Source organism: Papaver somniferum, chromosome 2 (genome assembly GCF_003573695.1).
Source record: "Papaver somniferum cultivar HN1 chromosome 2, ASM357369v1, whole genome shotgun sequence".
Lineage (NCBI taxonomy): Eukaryota > Viridiplantae > Streptophyta > Magnoliopsida > Ranunculales > Papaveraceae > Papaver > Papaver somniferum.
The window spans coordinates 196,648,654-196,669,227 of record NC_039359.1 but is presented as its reverse complement, the minus strand read 5'-3'; the positions used below and the strand labels follow the sequence as shown (position 1 = coordinate 196,669,227).

The window sequence follows — 20,574 nt, the reverse complement described above, 5'->3', positions numbered from 1 at the left end:
AAGGAGATTATCATACGCAGGGGATACTTAACCGATCCATATAACTCATATTTTCCTAGGATTTTCTTGTGCCACATTAATGTTGAGATCTATGGAGGTGTAAGGGCTGTTAAATAGGCTGTTAAATACCTACACAGATATATCTCTAAAGGTCACCATCAAATAACATTAATCGTCGGTGAATGTGATGAGGTGCAACAGTAAATTGATGCAAGGTATATTGGGCCACCTAAGGTTGTGTGGCGTTTATACAATCACCCAATGTTGGGTGCACTAATCAAAAACAAGGAAAAATCGAATAAGAAAAAGTTATTGATACTTAGCTCCTTTATAATGGAAGTGATCGATTTGATGAAACGGACGACCTCCCTATATCTCCGCAACAACAACAAGGCAAAACTTTGGAAAAACAGAGTGAGTCACGTGTTCAACATGTTGACCTTAAGACATTAGCGTCCGGCTACACTCAGTAGTGATGCTATAGCCCTCACAGGACGGATATCTCCAGGATAAAACACCCTACTACACCTACTACTAGCATATGTAGTAGATGCTCAACTTGAGCTTGAAAACTCCGAAAAAACCATAAAGGAAAATCTCGAACACTTGAGAAAACAATATAAAATGTTTTTTTCCCTTAGGGGTCCCTCTAAATATAGAGCAACCCCTTTCCCATCGATTTTACAAAAGTAGTGAATTTGTTTATATAATTGACAAATACAACTTAAGAAGAAAAACTCACCGATGTGGGACTAAAAGGTTTATATAATTTCTTAAAACTACTAAAAATTGGAAACTCCACAATGTGGGACTAATAAGTTTCATTCACAAAAGAAAACAATAAATTATAATTTTTATTAAAACTTTAAAAAATTATTTTTTATTAATCGTTTTCCAACAATCCCCCACATGAATGAAAACTCAATAAAACATGAAAACACATATAAATCTTGGTAAATCAACATCCCAATCTCACGATCCAAACAGACTGATCGTGCAGGTATTGAAATCATACTAGTCATTTCTACGTCCTCTCCCTCACACAAAAGTGTGTTGACCCCAGAGTCATACTATGGATTGCACAAATCATAATAGTGTTGAGAGCTTTCATCTTTAGTTCTCACATGGTGAGACTATATGTATCTTTCACCAAAGTGAAAAAGCATGAACTAGTGAACCCTTAGTGACCTTTAGGTCCTAAGTTCCAGTGATACCAAAACCATCAAAATGAAAATCACATAAAAAGCGCAGGAAATACCATTTTAGGCAGAGGTGTCCATGAGGTCTTGAACCTTTGCTTAGTGAGATATTACCAGAATTACTTGCTAGAGACAGTGAACTATGTCTTGAACTTCTAGCATTTGATGTAATTCGCGATAAAAACCACAGGTGATATCTCCAAGGTTGCTGCCAAGCTCGTGCCTTTTTGTCCAATTTGGCCCTGGACATATCCTGTTTCTCAGAATGCTCTAGAGAATCAAAGCTCATATTCTCATAGGAAGCGTCCCACTTCCTCATTCAGATAGGTGAGTTTCCATAAAGAGTGTTACTGCTACACCCCACTTCAATCTTAAATTGAAACTATATAACTCATTAAGACTTCTTAAAAGTCATCCTTCACATGCAGTCACGCTATCACGTCTACACCATAGGGAAGGGACAGTGAATAAGATTTCCAGATAGTGTTTACCTTTACCCACCACAAATTAGTTGTCTCATTCGAAACCTTGATCTTGGGATCTCCAGTCAGCAAGGTTGAGTATCCTTCATGGCAAGTTTAATTTATGAGCTTAAGCCCCTTACCCTCGATGCATTTCTAACTATCTCTTGGGATAAACCTTTCGTCAAAGGTTGCGCGATATTCTCCTTGGACTTTATCCAATCAATGGAAATAACGCCGATTGAGATTAGTTAGTTTCAGCTTTAGCTATTATAACTTGGCTAACACAATGTATAGATATAGCTGGCACAGGCCTATGCCAGAGAGGAATGTATTCTAAAAAGCATCTTAGGCACTCGGCCCTCTCTCGTGCTTTATCTAACTCAATACTCTCAGATTCCATAATGAATTGAGAAATATATGTTTGTTTGTAAATCTTCCAAAAACAAACCCTCATGCTAGAGTGAAACATATCCACTCGTAGACTTAGACTCCTCTGAGTCAACTATCCAGTTTACATCACAAAGTCCCTCAAGGACAGCAAGATACCTTTCATAAATTAAATAAAAGGTAATATAGTATTTTAGGTACCATAATACTCCACTCAGTGCATCTGAATGCTATTGTTTTGGACTACAATTATATCTACTTAACTTACTCATAATATAGGCAATGTCTGGACTCTTACAGTTCATTAAATTCATCAGACATCCTATAACTCTTGAGTATTCAAGTTAAGATACTCCATTACCCTTTTTTTCTTGAGTCTACAAGAATAATCGTACGGAATACAAGCAGGCTTACAATCACACTGATTGTATCTCTTCAGCACAAATTCAACATAATGAGAATGACTAAGACTACATATGTTAGATTATTTTCTAATCCTCATCCCTAAGATTACATCAACAGGGCTTAAGTATTTCAAGTCAACGTTCTCATTCAGCGCATGTTTTTAGTGGAGTTAATCACATCTATGTTTGTATCAAGTATAAGCATATCATCAACATACAAGCACACAATCACACAGGCATCCTTAACAAGTTACTTGTAAATATACTTATCAGATTCATTAAATTAAATCCAATACACATTATCACATGATCAAATTTTCCATGTCACTGTTTACGTGCTTATTTTGTAAACCATACAAAATTTTGTTCAACTTACAAACTTTGTCGTCATAACCTTTCACTACAAAGTCCTCAGGTTGGTCTATGTAAATTTATTTATCTAATTCACAATTTTAGAAAAGTTGACTTAACATCTATCTGAGATATCTCTAGTTTGTTTATGACAGCAATAACAATTAGCATCTCAACGGAAGTAAATCTCGTCACATGTGAATAATAATCAAGGAAATATACACATTCTTTTAGTTTATATATTTTAGCTACCAACTTAGCCTAATATTTTTCCACAGTTCCATATACCTAATGTTTCCTCTTAAAGACTCATTTACATCTCATGGTCTTACTCTCTGGAGGTAAACTAGAAACCTCCCAAGTCAGGTTCCGACGGACTGAGTCCATTTCACTAAATGAAGCTTCTTACCAGAATGGGGTTTCAGTAGATATCAAGGCTTCTTTACAAGTCCAGGGCTTAGACTAAGCTAGGCTTGTTATGAAGTCGGCTTCATAAGAAGTCTCAAGTCTAATTCTTTTACTTCTGTTAGGCTCAACCTTAACTTCATCTTCCTTTAAGATCAGTTCTGACTATTTGAAAATAAATCCATGGAATCAACAACACATCTCTAATGAGGTACAGGTTTAAGAATAAACATGTTCAAGGAACTCAGCATCCTTAGATTATGTAATAGTATTCACAACAAAGTCAGAAAAATCACACCAAAGTATGGAAAATCAGAACACACAACCAAAAATCTATATGTAGAAGTATACTCAGCATACCCTATAAGAAGACACAATCAACATTTTTGGTTTCTATCTAGTTCTTTTAGGAAGAAGAATGACAATCTTAGTAAAAAAACCCCACACTTTGACACATTCATAAGAAGGTCATCTATATTTCCATAAATCATATGGAGTTTCATCTGATCCTTAAGGGTACTATATTCAGGATATACTAGTTAAGAGGACTGCCTCCCTCCACAAGCCTGCAGGTAATCCTGAACTAATCAACATGGCACTTATCATCTTCTTAAGGATACAGTTGTTATGTTCAAGGCTTCTAATTGATTTTGAACTTAAAGTTTATACATCTTAAGGCTTCTAAGGCATCATCCTTATCCCTAAGAAATTATACAAGATATTACCTCGTACAATCATCCATGAAAGTTATAAATCATGTTTTACCATAGTGGTTTTGGGTTGAAATCATGTCAACTAGGCCTAACTGAATTAATTCTAAGGGATTAGAATTACTCTGGACATTTGTGCTAAAATATTTTATAGCATATTCATTTCACTTTTGTGTTCAAGATCCAAACTAAATTTGGGTACGAAGCCTATGCTAGGCAGTTTATGCATTGACTTATAATTTTACGGTTCCAAGTCTACCATGCAAAACATTCAAAGAAACACAAAAGAAAGCATAAGAATCAACTATGTTCACTGCATCAGATTTCCTTTAAACTTATATAGACCCTAAGTCCTATAATTTTTGCCTAAAAAATCAATGCCCTTAGTTATAACAAGTTTTCCACATTTAATTAAGATCTTCAATCTTTTACCATCTTCAAGAGAACAAGATACAAGATTCTTTCATATGCTCGGAACATGAAAACTTCATTCATTGTGAGAATATTACAGATATGAGCTTATGCTCGACCTTTCCTTTTTATGCAACCTCTGTCGCAGATGAGTTACTCATATAGAGTTTCTCGACATCCCTTATCCTATGATAAGAGGTGAACAGGTCTCTGTTTCAACAAACATACTTAGTGGCTCCAGAGTCCACCCACCAGTCTCTCACATTGGTTATTAAAATAACTTTCGACATCATGTCAATGAACTCGTTCTAATTTGTTTCAACTAAATTAGCATTAACTTTCTACTTATTAATATTTTATGTTGTCTACACTTTACTGCCGTATGGCCAGGAATTTTACAAACATAACAATCACCCTTAATTAAAGTAATGTCGGATTCAGTTTTACGAAACATACTTTTCTTATGAAGACTATGCTTAGAGTTGTGTTTGATGTTCTCGCCTTTTTCAGCTTTGGAAGACTTGTGTTCATCACATGCGCCTGGTAGCCATGTTCCTTTTCAATTTCATGTCACAAACTTTGTTTATACTCTGACCACGGACACGGTAATTTCCCAATCACCTAATACACCACATCTCACAAACCTTAGTTCAGATAAAATATCAGTTTTGAAGATAATATCTATATTTATAAACTTCGTTTGAACCACCGTATCGAAAAACTCATGGTTACCCCATAAAAACTACTTTAGTTAACAACAAAATTCTGACGGGCAGAATTTTTCAGGAACATTTCTCTGTTTTGTAAAATATCAAAAAAATACTTTTACAACTCCTAAAATTCTGAAATTTTACGTGGGTAACTATCAGAATGTATACTACGTTGTTTCAAAAGGGTTCATCGAAATTCCTTCTATGTTAAGAGATAAACTCGAAACTCTACAGCTGACCAAAAATTCGTTTTTGTTTTTCACTCCATAATTAACATCCATGATTCACAAACCAACCAACCATTTTTGATTATTAAAAACTTTAATGTCTTAAGATTGTTGGGTGCAACAATCAAAAACAAGGAAAAATCAAATAAACAAAAGTTATTGATAGTTAGCTCCTTTATAATGGAAGTGATCGATTTGATGAAACGGACGAGCTCCCCATATCTCGCAACAGCAACAAGGCAAAACTTTGGAAAAACAGAGTGAGTCACGTGTTCAACACGTTTCCGTTAAGACATTAGCGCCCGGCTACACTCAAGAGTGATGCTATAGCCCTCACAGGACGGATATCTCCAGGATAAAACACCCTACTACACCTACTACTAGCATATGTAGTAGATGCTCAACTTGAGCTTGGCAACTCCGAAAAAACAATAAAGGAAAATCTCGAACACTTGAGAAAACAATATAAAATGTTTTTTTCCCTTAGGGGTCCCTCTAAATATAGAGCAACCCCTTTCCCATCGATTTTACAAAAGTAGTGAATTTGTTTATATAATTGACAAATACAACTTAAGAAGAAAAACTCCATAATGTGGGACTAAAAGATTTATATAGTTTCTTAAAACTACTAAAAATTAGAAACTCCATAATGTGGGACTAATAAGTTTCATTCACAAAAGAAAATAATAAATTATAATTTTTATTAAAACTTTAAAAAATTAATTTTTATTAATCGTTTTCCAACACCCAATGCATCGGGAAGAACCTAATGTAGTTCGAATGGTTACTCGTCTTCCAAGACAACGCAAAATTATGTATGATGAAACTAAATCAATGGATAAGGTTAATATCGCTGCAGAAAATTCTAAGTCAACATTGGTGGTATTTTCCGAGTATTTCGCAAGAATCCCACTGCCCAAGCATATACTTATCAAGAGTTTCCACATCATTTTGTATGTAACAAGAAAGAATGAAAATTAGGGAAGCAAGGTTTTGCAATCACATGTGTTTATTACTATCGATTGTAGCGGGTGTAAATTCATTTAACATCCTGAAAACAGTAAGGGATGATGATGCTAGGAAACTATATCGTACGTTTGGAGTAGTATTGTACCTGGAAATTAGGAGCTAACAATGAATGGTCAAAGTGTTTGCAAGAGGAAGCAATGATGAAAAATGAAGTTCAACTAAGAAATCTTTTCGAGATTATTATCTATGATTCATGATTGTAATCCGAGTAAGCCAGATGTTTAGTGGTCAAAATTTAGACTAAATATATGTGAGGATCTACATTTTAAACTGTGCATAAAGTATAATATCTGGAAGCTAACATGACATAAGGTATTTGATTTTGGATTGTACCTTTTGGACGAACAACTACGTGAATCTGACTAGTCTCTTGAAGATTTCGAACATAAGCCAAGACAAAAAATTTATTACTGCAAAAAGGAAATTATGCAGGGTTAAATCAAGAGGCAACGAAATCACGATGACTGGCTCGCACAACCAGATGACCCCAACAAAAGTATAGAAACTATACATGAAGCAATAGAGAGAATGTTGTAAGTGTGTATTTGGACGATTTTGTTTACCTACTATAGTTACACATGTCTAGATGTGTGCCTCTTCGAATAAATGGCAGGGCAAAACATTCCCCTGCGAGGAGACGATACTTGGCTTGGTTGAGATTAGAGAGTGGTACTACATGGAATGCAAAAAATGTAGTAAAAAGATTTAGTACGACGAAGACGTTGAACTTTGGTACAACATGTGTATTTATTTTTTTGAAGAGGATATACCATGGTGAGAATAAACGATATTTCCTTTGTGAATGGATGGACAATGTATCGAGACTTACTAACGCCTTGTAATATACACACGTACAAATTGAATTTGGTTTACAAAGATATTGTAGTATCCACAGTGAAATATATCGAGACTTACTAATGCCTTAGAATATACATATGTACAAATTGAATGTGGTTGACAAAGATAAAATGGTATTCACAGTGATGAGAAAGACATCAGAAAAGTTGATGAATTGCACTGCGAAATAAATTGTCAATTACCTAGAACAATATAATGAGGTAACGACGCATTAATATGGACAATTAACTTGATTATAGAGAGATATATTGTGAATGCATGATCACCATATTATTTAATGCAGATTAACAAGGGAGAAAAGGCACACGTGATGTTAAACCGAACGAAGGACCACACTTTATTTTCAAATTAATAATTCAGGAGTATAATATATACAACCTTCTGAAAACTTTACAGTCCAAAAATTATTCAATCCAGAAAGAGAATTAGAGGTTTCAGATGTTGATACAGACTAACGGGTATCTTTGCAAACGATTGGTACTAAAGCCTTTTTTTTGAAACATGAATCATTGTTTACATGTAAATCTCTCTTTATTTATAGGGTCTGGGTCGGAAAAGGAATGTCACACATACTACCAAATGTGCATTAAGTAACTATAAGGAAGCAAAGCAGATAAAAAAAACCAGCCAAAAAGACTCGGCGTAAACCGAAAAAGAAAGTTACTCCGAAGATGAAGAGTAAGCAACTAATAATTTTCTGAAAACTAATTTGAAGAAATAATGAATTGACATAGTTGTAGGAGAAATTTTTTGATGGGGACGTTTTATGAAGGGGGCATGGGGGACCAATGATATGTTGACACATATCTTTGATTCCCATGAATTATGTTTCCAAAAATACAAACACAAATTAATATAACAGATTTTCTCTCCAAAAGTATATTTCTTTTGCATTTTTGGAAACATAATTCATGGGAATCAAAGATATGTGTCTACATATCATTGGTCCCCCATGTCCCTTCAAAAAGCGCCCCATCAAAAACTTATAGATTATTCTTTTAAAATAGGATTCTTAGAAGATTTGATTCTTCTCGTTAGTATTAGCTTTTACATTAAGGTCCAGTTACATGGTTTTAGATTATTTGTTTTTAAGTTAGAATGTTTTGGGTTCTCGTCCATATGAATTTATTTGGCATACTCAACGGATTATAAATATTAATTTGCTTTTTCTTTTATAGATTATCGATGTTCTTCAATGGAAACCTGAAGTGCAATGATGTTTATGGAAAATCAAATTTCCTTTATGGTTTTTTGGGGGGTTCTTATTATAGATTACTGGGCTAATCAGTTCCTTGATAATTCAGCTTAGGAAAATATTCTACTGTTTACCATAGTGTACGGAATTCGACGGAAGCTTAGACTACACTGTGATATTTTTTGTTTCTTAACAACCATGTTCCGTAGGTTCAGGTGTGATCTTAGCAGCTTAGACCACCGGTTGCAGTTCAGTGGAACTCCAACTTCTCGCTGCGACCAACACTTTGTTTGGATACTCTATCTTATATAATATTTAATATAGGGTAGGGTAATCAAGTTAATATCTCCAAGTGTTAAGGAACTTGGGATGCAATAATGTATCCATATATGATTGGATTAAAGAATATTATAATATGATCATATGTATATATATATATATATATATATATATATATACAACGAAAAGAGAAGATGAAATGACGAGCTGACAAATTTTTGACAATTTCAAAAATTAGACAAAGACTGGAACGACATCACACGTAGTAAATTTATAGAATTGGACAATAGTATTAAAAAACCAATGTTAGTTGGACAATAGAATTAAACAACCAATGTTAGGTACAACACAAAAAAAGAAACCCTGACGTGCGACACCCTTTTTCTCTTAATTGAAAACGGATGGGAAAATTGAGTTGGAACAATATAATGGAAAACGGTATTGGTAAGATACCACGTTTTCGCAGTATCATCCGATTGAGTTTTATGAATCTAAAAAGGATTGGATTAAAAATCATTACAATTAGGATCATATATATGTACAACGAAAAGAGAAGACAAAAACATGAGCTGACAAAGTTTAGACAATATCAAAAGCTAGAAAAAAAAACTGGAATGATATCAGGTTTGGCCAACTTTTGAATTAGATGACACCAACGAATCATCTGTTATCGCGTGATAGTAAACGTCTGAGGTTTATTTACTGGAGATTTTTTTTAGAGAAGATTCAAAGTCTAATGAAGGGTCAACTGCAAAACAACTATGGAGACATCTTTGCAGCATTAAAAAAAAAGACAATTTTTGTTTTCATTCCTAAAATAAAATATTAAAAGAAAGAGACAAAGTGATTTCGTTTCTGGGAGTACAAGTAACAGAACAAGTACATAGAGAGCGTGATAATAGGAGTCTTTTCACAAACCATGGTTGTGAAGCGCAAATAGAAGAATTTGGAAAATATTATTATAAAGATGAGCGAAAAGTAAAAAATAAAATAAAAAATATCGTAGGATGTTAACGTTCAACGAACATCTACAATAAATATAGTTTTAACATGGATAAAAAGCATTAAAAAAAAATACTAAAACACATACTTAAAGCATAACACACCATCAATTGAGAAAGAATTAAAATACAAAGAAGGTCTTATAGTGCATAAATCTGAAAAAAGGATATGAAAAGTCGAGCGCAATTTAACGACATAGATTTGGTTTCGGATTAAATGACTAGAAGATATCAAATCGAATTAAAAGGTAATGTCATGCTACGTTTTACATTAAACCTTATGGTTGTTCCCATGTCGTTTTTAATCAATATATGTTGCCACTTTCTTATTTTGGTCGAACGTGATACATATGATAATGACTACTTAAATTGATTATTTAAGTAGTCAATTTAATTACATAGAACCGCACGTAGGTCTAAATAATTAAATTGACCACTTAGTAGTCTTTTAAAAATATTTGGATATATTAACTAAGTTGTAATCAGATTTAATACATGTACACCTAAAACTATAATGACAGGTTGAGCCGTTTACGGCCACGGTGATACCTAGTTCTTAACTAAAAAAGCACGTGTGGAAGTTGCATTTCACCACTGCAAACCACGTGCTTCAAAAGAGAAAAAACGATTGCAAAGCACTGGTATTTCGTATTTGGGTCAGATTGATATGTAATACTGACTTTTTTTCAACATTATTTTATTAGAATTGGATCAATATTCATTACACTCGATATATTCAGTCTCTCTCCCATATTTGCATATATAAACAAGAAGGATGAACACCAAATATAAAAGGGAGAAAATACATGGGTATAGATACTGCATGACCATAACAATACCTCGACAACAGAGGGTCCAGACGGTAGATACTGCTATTATCTTTTCTTCTCAAGGAGAGGTTCCAAAACGCCTCCTGGTTTTGCTGAGGTTGAATCCTCCTCGCCTGATTTTTTTGGAGTTTGGCCCGGCTTGTTTTCGCCACCACCCTGAAAAAAAAATGGGTTTATAAATTCCTAATCTTAATATTTTCTTATGAAATATACTGGAGACAAGCACAGTTGAAGACTTACAGCCGCTCCCTTGCTGGCGATTAACCGCCGGGTGGATGGAGCTCGTGCAACTGATGAAGCAGCAGCTGCAGCAGCTACTCTAATTCTGTGTACCAAAATTGTGTTAATGTACATGCAAATGACTAGAGGTCAAATCGAGAAAATCATCCTACTACTCTGTACCTTTTGTGAACATCAACATATTCATCTGTCTCGTCAACTATCTCTTCCTGGCATTTGGTGAAACGACCAAATTTGCATATTAATTCAACTTGGAACATGAAAACTATGAAACACATATTAGTTCAACTTGGAACATGGAAACTATATAACGTAAGACTTCACATGAGAAATTGTGGAAAATATCACAGTTCTTTAAATGGAACATCTAAGTGAGAACGTGGCAAGAGAGGCTGCGATGATAAAGATTCAAGACCAAACAACACACATATGTAGAAGGGAAGAACAAAAGTCGATGAACAGTGTGGATTACCTGTAGAAGTTCTTCAAATACATCCTCCAAAGTAATAATACCTATGACCTCCCCATCTTCAATATCTTCAGATGAGCGAGGCACTCCATTAGTTGTAGCGTCATTTTGTGGATAGGAGAAATGCCGATGAGTGCTGATCGAGCTTGGAATTTTCTCGATGTCAATAATAGTGTTTTCTGATTCTTCATCCTGCCTGGGAAGGGGAGTAGTTAATTTCAAATCTGCAACAGGATTCTTGGTTGATCCTTTGGACTTCACTACAGCTGCCATATGACTGCTTCCCTTTTGAAATTCGTTTAGTATGTCATAAAGAGGCATGTCTGAGGGAACCCTGGGAAAAATTCAAGTGTAAATGTTAGTATGTATGGGAAAGCAAGAAAGAGGTTAAACAAACTGTGAAGAAAGATGCTGGTTAAAGAAGCATACCTAGGGATTCTGCGAATTGACACGGCACTAACTGGGGTCTCGGTTTCAGCTCTTACTGTAAGAAGACTTTTCACCTAATAATTGTAGAAAGAAAGTAGAAATAAGTACAAAGATTAACTACAATACCGCAATCAGCTTCTTTTTCATTCCAACAAATTCCAAAGATCATAATAATCACTGACGAGCCTTCCGATTTAAGCCCTTACCAGTAGAAGCCCAATAACATTTCTTGGATTTCCAGAATAGACAGGAACTCGACTATGTCCCCGAGCAAGTATTTTTCCAACAGCTTCCCTGTATAATCAGTATTTGAATGCTTATATGTACCACCGGCGTGACGAGAATTTAAAACCAACTTTTCGTCAAAAGCAATGCACAACAACGGGAAATCAAGGCAAAACCCACCAGTCCAATTTTGAATTTACATCCAACGAAAATGTTGATTCGATAGGCGTCATAGCCTCCTCAGCCGTCTATTCACAAGTATGGGAATATTCAGTTTACAGAATTCAACCATGACTAATATATTGTTCAGATAAGAATATAAGACTAATCCTTTTAACAGCAAATTTTCCTGAGAATTAGGTTACCATCATGCACTCCCCACCGTATTCTGCTACATGCATAGTTAGTAGCACATGAACATCTAGCACAATCCACAGTAACAACCATATATATTTTACATTCTGAAATACAGATGTTTCAAGTAATAATATCAATTATAGAGAGATAAGCCAGTAAAATGCAGCCCCCATCATCTCCCCATCAATTAAAAGGTAAAACACATACCTTTTCAGTTAAATCCAAAGCCCCACTAATAATTGTTGTCTCATCATGGGTGAGTTCACCCCCTTTGCCAGCCTAAAAGTGAAACAGAAAAACATTATTATGACTAGATGAAGGCGGCAGTATTATTTGCTAATTACTGGCATATGTTATCTAGATCTTACAACAATACCATGTAGTATTTTACAGGTCACATGCTCGTCAAAACTTATGAAGGATTACCTCTTGGCTGTGGATAGAGACAAGGGCTTTCAACTGAGCACGCCGAAATAGTGCATCATTATGTCCTAATACACAATCTAAGACCTGAAGGTGCGTCAAAAGTGAAAAGTTACTCTCCACAACTACATATTCTTGTAGATGAAAATCCGAATTTCAAATTACATGCAGAATAAACGAATGAAAACATCAAAATGAATAATTGCAGAAGGTGTAAATAATGTAGTCTGAACTAGATGTAAGCAAAATACCTTTCCGATTGGATATGATATCGGAAAGCAAATTATCATAAGAATACGCACAAGCCACACAAAATTTGCACCCACGGCTAGCCCATATCTGGTGCATATTGCTTGCGGAATAACCTGCCACAATAAGGAATAATAAATGAAGTTAATATCTTCTCTGTTAAGTAAAGGAAAATGACAGCCTATATCTATCCGTTAGAAGCTACTTCATTATACTTTATACCTGAAGCAGAATGACTTCGAAATGAAAAACTATACCTCTCCAAATGCTAAAACGAAAGTAACGGACAGCACAACCGCAAGAAATGGATGGAATATCTTATCAAGATATATTGGAAGAGCCTGCACATAAAAGTAGTGAAATAGCGGGGACATGAGCATTACTGATTCTCACACTAGACGTAGCAAATTTGCAAAGCCTTATGGGGCATACAGATACTTAGACCTTGGTAATTCTCTTCCACTGACCTTCATAACCCATTCTGTTACTAATATAACCTTTGTAACTAACTACTCATAAATAATAATGAAGGAACTATAAATTACTTACTTCCATGGCACACGCATTGCATAAAAGCAAAGTCACAAGAAGCTGGTGTTGCTTTTGAACTACTGGGAAGATAGCAGCTGCATGAACATAATAGCTAAACAAATTACCTCATGCACAATAACAGATAACACTCCACCCTCGAAGAAATAATTAAAGAAAGTTGACTTGCATGCAAGAGGACTAAAATGATTAAAAATCAAAAGGCAGCATTATTCAAACAAAAATTTAAACTGAAAGATACACTACAGTGCTGTTTTCTGTAATTCTGAAAGCTTACAAATTTCTATTATAACTAGTTGCAACAAATTAACAATTAAAAAAAAAAAACCTTTGACAATGCATAATATCCTGCCAACAGTTTCATATGTAACTTCGTTCACAAACCTTGCGGCAAAAAAAAGTTACAAGAGTTTCTGCTCAGTTTCCTGTAGATAGTACTGCTAAACCATCTTGAATGGTTTTCCTAATAGTTTACCGGTTTAAATGTTCATTTTCTCCAACTTAATAAAAGGCTCAGTAAAATCAAACCAAGCATTAACAATAGCATTAACCATCTTGAATGGTTTTCCTAATAGTTTACCGGTTTAAAATTTATCTTGCAATAGCTATAACAATACAAACAAGCCCTTAGAGAATGTGAAATCAAACCAACACATTCATGCACCATAGCTCTGTTCTACATAATCTCAGCTAGAGTTCCACTCAGTTTCCTATGGATGGTTATGATTTACATTTGAAATGACTTCCTAATGGTTTCTTAAATGCACATGTCTCCAACTTACTAAGCTGTAAGGTAATTACTTTATCTTGCACATATAAACACCTAATAGTTCTTTTGTGATTACATAAGTAGGCATCAGAATATCTCTGCAATTCATCAAAGAACAATGCAGTCAAACTATTAAACCAACAAAGTTACCGTATTGACATTGCACGAAAAAGGTTATAAATTCATCGGAAGAATTTTAAGATGTAAGAATATACCAATTTGCCAAAAATGCATCCAACATAACAAAACTAGCTTGAAATCTTACAATTTTCATCAAAATTAGAAGCAACAGCAACAACAACTACAGACCATCCACAGTATCAATTTTGACCTTTCATTATCTACATAAATACAGAACCTAATCTTTTTCACCTCCCTAATTGCATGTCAGTTCACTGAAAAAATAAATCTGGAATCAATATCCTGAAGTAATCAAAAGTATATAGATTTTAATTCCCAACTGATCTTGAATCAGAAAAAATTACCCAAAACAAAACAAGAAACCAGTAAACTGAAGGAATTGAGAAAAAAAAATATCTGACCTGCTTGTTTCTTCTCTGTATTGGTACCACTTCTTTGAAGAATTTCAAGTTCAACAAGACCAAGAGACATCAACCCTAGAGTTAATCCAGACATAATACCAGCAAATAGAACAAGAAAACATGAGATCCCAGCATATGTAAACCACCAAAATGTACCAAATTCAATATCATCTTTTGCTGTCAATACAAATTCTCTAGTCGCCATTCTTGCTATTTCTAATACATTTATCATCATCATCTTCTCCTTCTTCTTCTCCTCCCCTCTAGTGAGACAGATTTGTACACAGAGAGAGTTGATGGAGTCGCTGTCTATTTCTTTAATCTGTTTCAAACCTGGAGAAGAAAATATCAAACAGTGATGGACAATTAATACAATTAAATATAATTGATTATGCAAAGTTTGATGTACGGTGTGATACTATCGTACTTACTTGGTGTGTGGCTACAAATGTGTGATGTTATCTTTTGACCGTCAGATGAATTTATGTTCAACACCTTTCTTTCTTTGTTTTGTTTTTTCCGGACACCAATACGATCGGATCCGAATTATGTTCTTCATCCATGGGATGGGATGGAATATGGAATCAACAGTAAGACACTACGATTTTGTGGTGCGGGGATATGTGTTCTGAACCATTGGATCCTTTGAGTCATAGTGCCACCTACTAATTTATTTTAATAGGGAAGGAGAATTTGCTAAAATTAATGGGATGCAACAAATAGTTTCTCCCTAATGGGAGTTTACGGCCACAATGGAGAATCAGTCGCCCAACAAGAGATCCAAGTTTAGCTTCTTCGGCTAGACAATTAGCTGCTTCATTTGTGTCTCTAGGCACCTAGAGTCCTAGACACAAGACCGATTTTCAAAACATCTCAAATGCCTTTTTACAATCCATAGTGGTGAATTATTCGTCTACCTAAGAGATGTTATATTATCATTTATAGCTTTGATCACGTTTAGACAATCCCCGTCCAAATGCCGCTTTTGGATGTTGTTTCTCCTTATCATTTGATTGCCTCACAAGCTGCAATTGTTTCATCCTGTTTTTTATCTTATGTTATTCTAAGCAGATACCAAGCATCATAAAAAACACATATATCATGATATCTTAGGTCGAAACCTATAGAAATGAAGTGTCCAAATTTATTTTATAAAATCCAGGACTAGAAAGAATCTATCTAACCAGCTCATTACCTCTGCCAATACTCAAATCCTCCATCCTCTATTTGCTGAGATGCTCATTATATACATTTACCTGTTGCTTGACCTGGCTAACTATTCTATCCACCTATAAATGATTTTTTTTTCAAACGCACACATAGACATCTGGCTTTCTAGACATTCCACACAATGACACCTGCAACAATTATTAAATCATATTGCAAATTAGTGACAACAAACCAATCAATTCTTAAGTGATTGTCCTCCCAACATACCCGCAAAGTTAGCATCTATTGCAAGCCAAATCTGTTTTGTTCCTTGACGGTTGAATAATAAGTGGTCTACAAATTTAATCTAGTGTTGCAAATAGGATAACATGAACTAGTATTGGGAACATACCTAGCAAATATTTCTCTACCAGAAAGACAATTATGAACATAGTTTCATAGGAAGTGCAAGATCTTAGGTGGCAATTTGTCCTTCCAACTTTAGTCCATCATATATTCAATTGAACGACCACTTGACTAGCATCATGCATACCTATTGACAATTCTATAAGTGGTTTTAACGGAAAAGAGGCCATTGTGAGATGGAGCCCACCCCAGCTTAACAGTGCCTTGAATAAGAATTCTCACCTTACAAATATCTCTAACTGTTTCCCAATCAAACGAAGCATAAAAGACCTGCACATTCCAAGTATTTTTTTCGTGCAACTATTAATTAGTCGACAGTTTTCATGTTAATAGACCTAAATATGGAGGAAACCAACTCATGTCCCTTATATCCATCTATCGTCCCATATTGAAATGTCTTTACCGTTTCCAACCTCCCAATAATATAGTCCCCCACCCCACCCCAATTATCTCTAACCCATCACATATCCCTTTGAAGGTCCAAAAACCATTCTTGGTTGTACTGTGAAGAGGATTACCACCAGCAAAATACTTGTGTTTTAGCACTTCCACCTACAGAACATCAGCTCATGCAACATTCTTCAACCAAGCTTAATTAAAAGAGCAACATTTGAAAAAGCGGGGTATAACAATCACACCCAATATTTCGATTAGCAATCTGTATGGACTAACTCCAATATACTTTCAAGAGAATCAACTAGACTCAATCTTAATAAAGTATATCAAAGATTTATATCTCTTTTTCTCGATTCAATTCTTACTCAAGCAAATAGTAATCTGCGAGTCTAATTGAATACAAGAGAAATCACTTGAACGGTACCAAAAACCAATGTTCAAGTATCAATCAATTTCAATCAACAACCAAATGTTGGATTTCCAATTGATTGATTCTAACGCACAACCTGTGATATTTCAATTATATAACAAAATATAATGCGGAAAAGAAATAACACAGACACCAGAATTTTATTAACGAGGAAACCGCAAATATAGAAAAGCCCAGGGACCTAGTCCAGATTGAACACACACTGTATTAAGCCGCTACAGACACTAGAATATTACAAACTAACTTCGATCTAGACTGTAGTTGAACCCCAATCAATCTCACACTGATCCAAGGTACAGTTGCGCCCCTTACGTCTCTGGTCCCAGCAGGATACTATGCACTTGATTCCCTTAGCTGATCTCACCCACAACTAAGAGTTGCTACGACCCAAAGTCGAAGACTTTAATAAACAAACCTGTATCACACAGAAAAGTCTACGTTAATAGATAAATCTGTCTCCCACAGAAATACCTACAAGTTTTTTTCCGTATTTAGATAAATCAAGGTGAACGGGAACCAATTGATAACCCGGACTTATATTCCCGAAGAACATCCTAGTATTATCAGTCACCTCACAATAATCTTAATCGATGCGGCGAAAGAAGATATTGTGGAATCACAAACGATGAGACGGAGATGTTTGTGACTAATTTTTATATCTTGCCTATCGGAGATATTAATGTCATGCCAATCGTTACGATTGTACTCAACACGATAGAATATGCAAGATCAGATCACACAACTACGAGAAAGTAGTATCGGTCTGGCTTCACAATCCCAATGAAGTCTTTAAATCGTTAACCTGGTTTACAAAAAAAATCTAAGGTTAAAGGAGAATCGACTCTAGCTAATACAACTAGTATCACACATGAGGTGTGGGGATTAGGTTTCCCAGTTGCTAGAGTTCTCCCTTATATAGTTTTTCAAATCAGGGTTTGCAATCAATGTTAGCTTGGTAACAAAGCATTCAATATTCACTGTTAGATGAAAACCTGATTAGATTCAAGCTAATATCTTTCAACCGTTAGATCGAAAACTTATCTTGTTACACACAAATGAAATGCACGCTTTTAGGTAAATGGTTAGCCGTATGAGCACTTTCATATCAACCATATTCTTCTTCACCATAACTAGTTCAAATGACTCAAATGAACTAGTTAGAGAGTTGTTCAATTGTATAAATCTTATATAACTACACAAGACACAATTGAAGCAAAAACGATTTGATTCACTCGAATCGATTCATGAACTTTATAGCCACGGTTTGCAATTTGCATTCCTTAGTTTATATAAATATAAGTTCACAAATAATCGTCTTTAGATATAACCAACTCAAGTTCGCAGACTTAGTTCGCGGACTTAAGTTCCTGGAAGAAGTTCACAAAATCCAGCAGATATTCTCGGGATGAGAACCTCCGCCAGTTTGCGGACTGAGCTCACAACTCTTGTTCCGGTTTTCCTGATCAACAAAGTACGCATACTTTGGTTCAAGGAATAAGGATTTATATATATATGTGTTGCCACAGAATGCTTATATCCAACAATGGTTATATAATCTAAACTCTCATTTCAATCATTGAAACATTCTTAGAGAACGTTATACATTTTTTTCTTCTGAATCAGATGAATTATATTGATAATAAAGAAGATTACATCAAATTGTTTACATCAAAGAATTGAAAAAGAGCTGAAAATGAGAAAACAATTGCAAATGAAACCTCAAAATCCCAAAAAAAAAAACAACAACCCACAACAAAATCAGCTAAATCTGTAATAGCTTACATGGGGCATCTCAACTCTAACTAAATAAGAAGGCCTACCAATGCAAACCTGTCTTTCACCTGAAGCTAATAAAGCACCCTTTTTGGAAATTTCATCTGCTGAAAAATTCACCTCCCTATAGCAATGCAAGTACCTGATTTGAGATAATTTCCTCACTGCATTCTTCCATCTTCCTCTAATGAACCAAGGTACTTTCATTTGAACAAAATCATTCACCACAGTTTTGGAATCAGATACTATCATGTTATTCTGTTTACCCCATTCAGTAGCCAGTTCCATGGTACATATGACAGCATATATCTCAGCTTAGTAATTAGTAGCAATCTCAATTCCACCAGTTAGAGTGCCAAGTACCTGACATTGATGATCTCTGACAATCACTCCAAAACCTGTAGCTCCAGGATTGCCCAAAGAGGATCCATCACAACAAAACATAGTAAATTCAAGGTCAGGAGGATACCACTGACATTCTGTAATCCTTTGGAACTTGGAATTTCTGATACCCAGCTGAGAAGCTTCAATGATCTGAATGTCATAATTTTGGTTCCATTTTTGCCAAAAATTCTCAAGCCCCCTTCATTTATCAGTTTTATAACTCTGCTTTTGAAGCTCTGAATATTTGGTTTAATCTCTTCAAAAAACTTCTTATTCTTTTGAAACCATAACTCCTTGAGAATAATGCAAGCTGCAGTAAGCCATACCTGTTGAATTAAAGGACTTTTGTGTTTTGCTCTCCTCCATATATCATTAAATTCCTTAGTCTGATCAAAGTGAAAGAAAGAACACACCCACTTCCAAATTGTAGTGCTAAACTTACATTTCCATAACAGATGATTCATGCAGTCTTGAGCTTCCTCACAAATACAACATCTTGAAACCATATCATATCCCTTCTTCACCATAATGGCATCATCTAGATATACACCTTGGACCAGTTTCCATACATTGCTTGCCACACTAGGATGGATGAATGAATTCCAAATATGTTTTGTCCAATGCAATTTTGGTTCCTTGTGCCTTATTACCTGAACAACATCATGAACTGAAAATGAACCCTGAAGATTGCCAATCCATACCACTTCATCATTTCCACCTGCAACTATTGGTAGTGTGGCATTCTGTATTATAAGTTGAAATTCTGCAGGAAATGACCATTTACCATCCACCACAAGATATGATACTTTTAAGAATAGATTAGCCTTAACAAAAGGAGTATAACCTACTTGTTCAATTAGTGGCTTCTCACCTATCCAAATGTCAAACCACACTGAAATGTGCTACCCATATCCAATGTTCCACCTTATATCCTCTTTAAGAGTATTCCATGCCCATTTAAGACCTGGCCAGACTGAGGAAAGTTGCCAATTTGTATTCCATTGGCCATATTTATTTTGATATTTAGCTTTGAAGAACTTGGCCTAGTCCTCATATGACTTGTGAATCTTCCACATCATCTTCATGAGTAAAGCTTTATTCATAATCTCTAATCTGTGAATGCCCAAACCACCTTCATTGTGAAGAGTGCATACTTTTCTCCAAGAAAATATAGTATGTTTCCTTGTGTTACCATCTCCTGTCCAGATGAAATTCCTTATAATCTTTTCACAAATTTTAATTACAGAAGAAGGCCACTTGTACACTGCCATATTGTACATTGGCATACTACAGATGACTGATTT

At 35.0% G+C, this 20,574-nt stretch overlaps 1 protein-coding gene across 1 annotated transcript; it reads right to left on the bottom strand.

Annotated features, from left to right (window-relative positions):
- Positions 1-10,292: 10,292 nt before the first annotated feature.
- LOC113350138 (DUF21 domain-containing protein At4g14240-like) lies at positions 10,293-15,054 on the bottom strand. The gene is made up of 13 exons (XM_026594222.1): positions 14,713-15,054; positions 13,402-13,478; positions 13,110-13,193; positions 12,855-12,968; positions 12,607-12,690; positions 12,388-12,459; positions 12,004-12,071; positions 11,805-11,892; positions 11,599-11,672; positions 11,173-11,503; positions 10,863-10,909; positions 10,701-10,785; positions 10,293-10,616 (listed from the first exon to the last, which is right to left on the bottom strand). The coding sequence occupies exons 1-13, from the start codon at positions 14,948-14,950 to the stop codon at positions 10,506-10,508; spliced, it is 1,473 nt and encodes a 490-aa protein (XP_026450007.1). The 5' UTR covers positions 14,951-15,054; the 3' UTR covers positions 10,293-10,505.
- Between the last annotated feature and the right edge of the window lie 5,520 nt (positions 15,055-20,574).

What these genes read in the sequence shown, in the direction of transcription:
- LOC113350138 (XM_026594222.1), bottom strand. Translation starts at nt 14,950, where the DNA reads ATGATGATGATAAATGTATTAGAAATAGCAAGAATGGCGACTAGAGAA. An exon ending in GCAATGCGTGTGCCATGGAA is followed by an intron (nt 13,194 to 13,401) that starts GTAAGTAATTTA and finishes TTTTATGTGCAG; the next exon opens with GCTCTTCCAATATATCTTGA. An exon ending in TATTTGAAGAACTTCTACAG is followed by an intron (nt 10,910 to 11,172) that starts GTAATCCACACT and finishes ACCAAATGCCAG; the next exon opens with GAAGAGATAGTTGACGAGAC.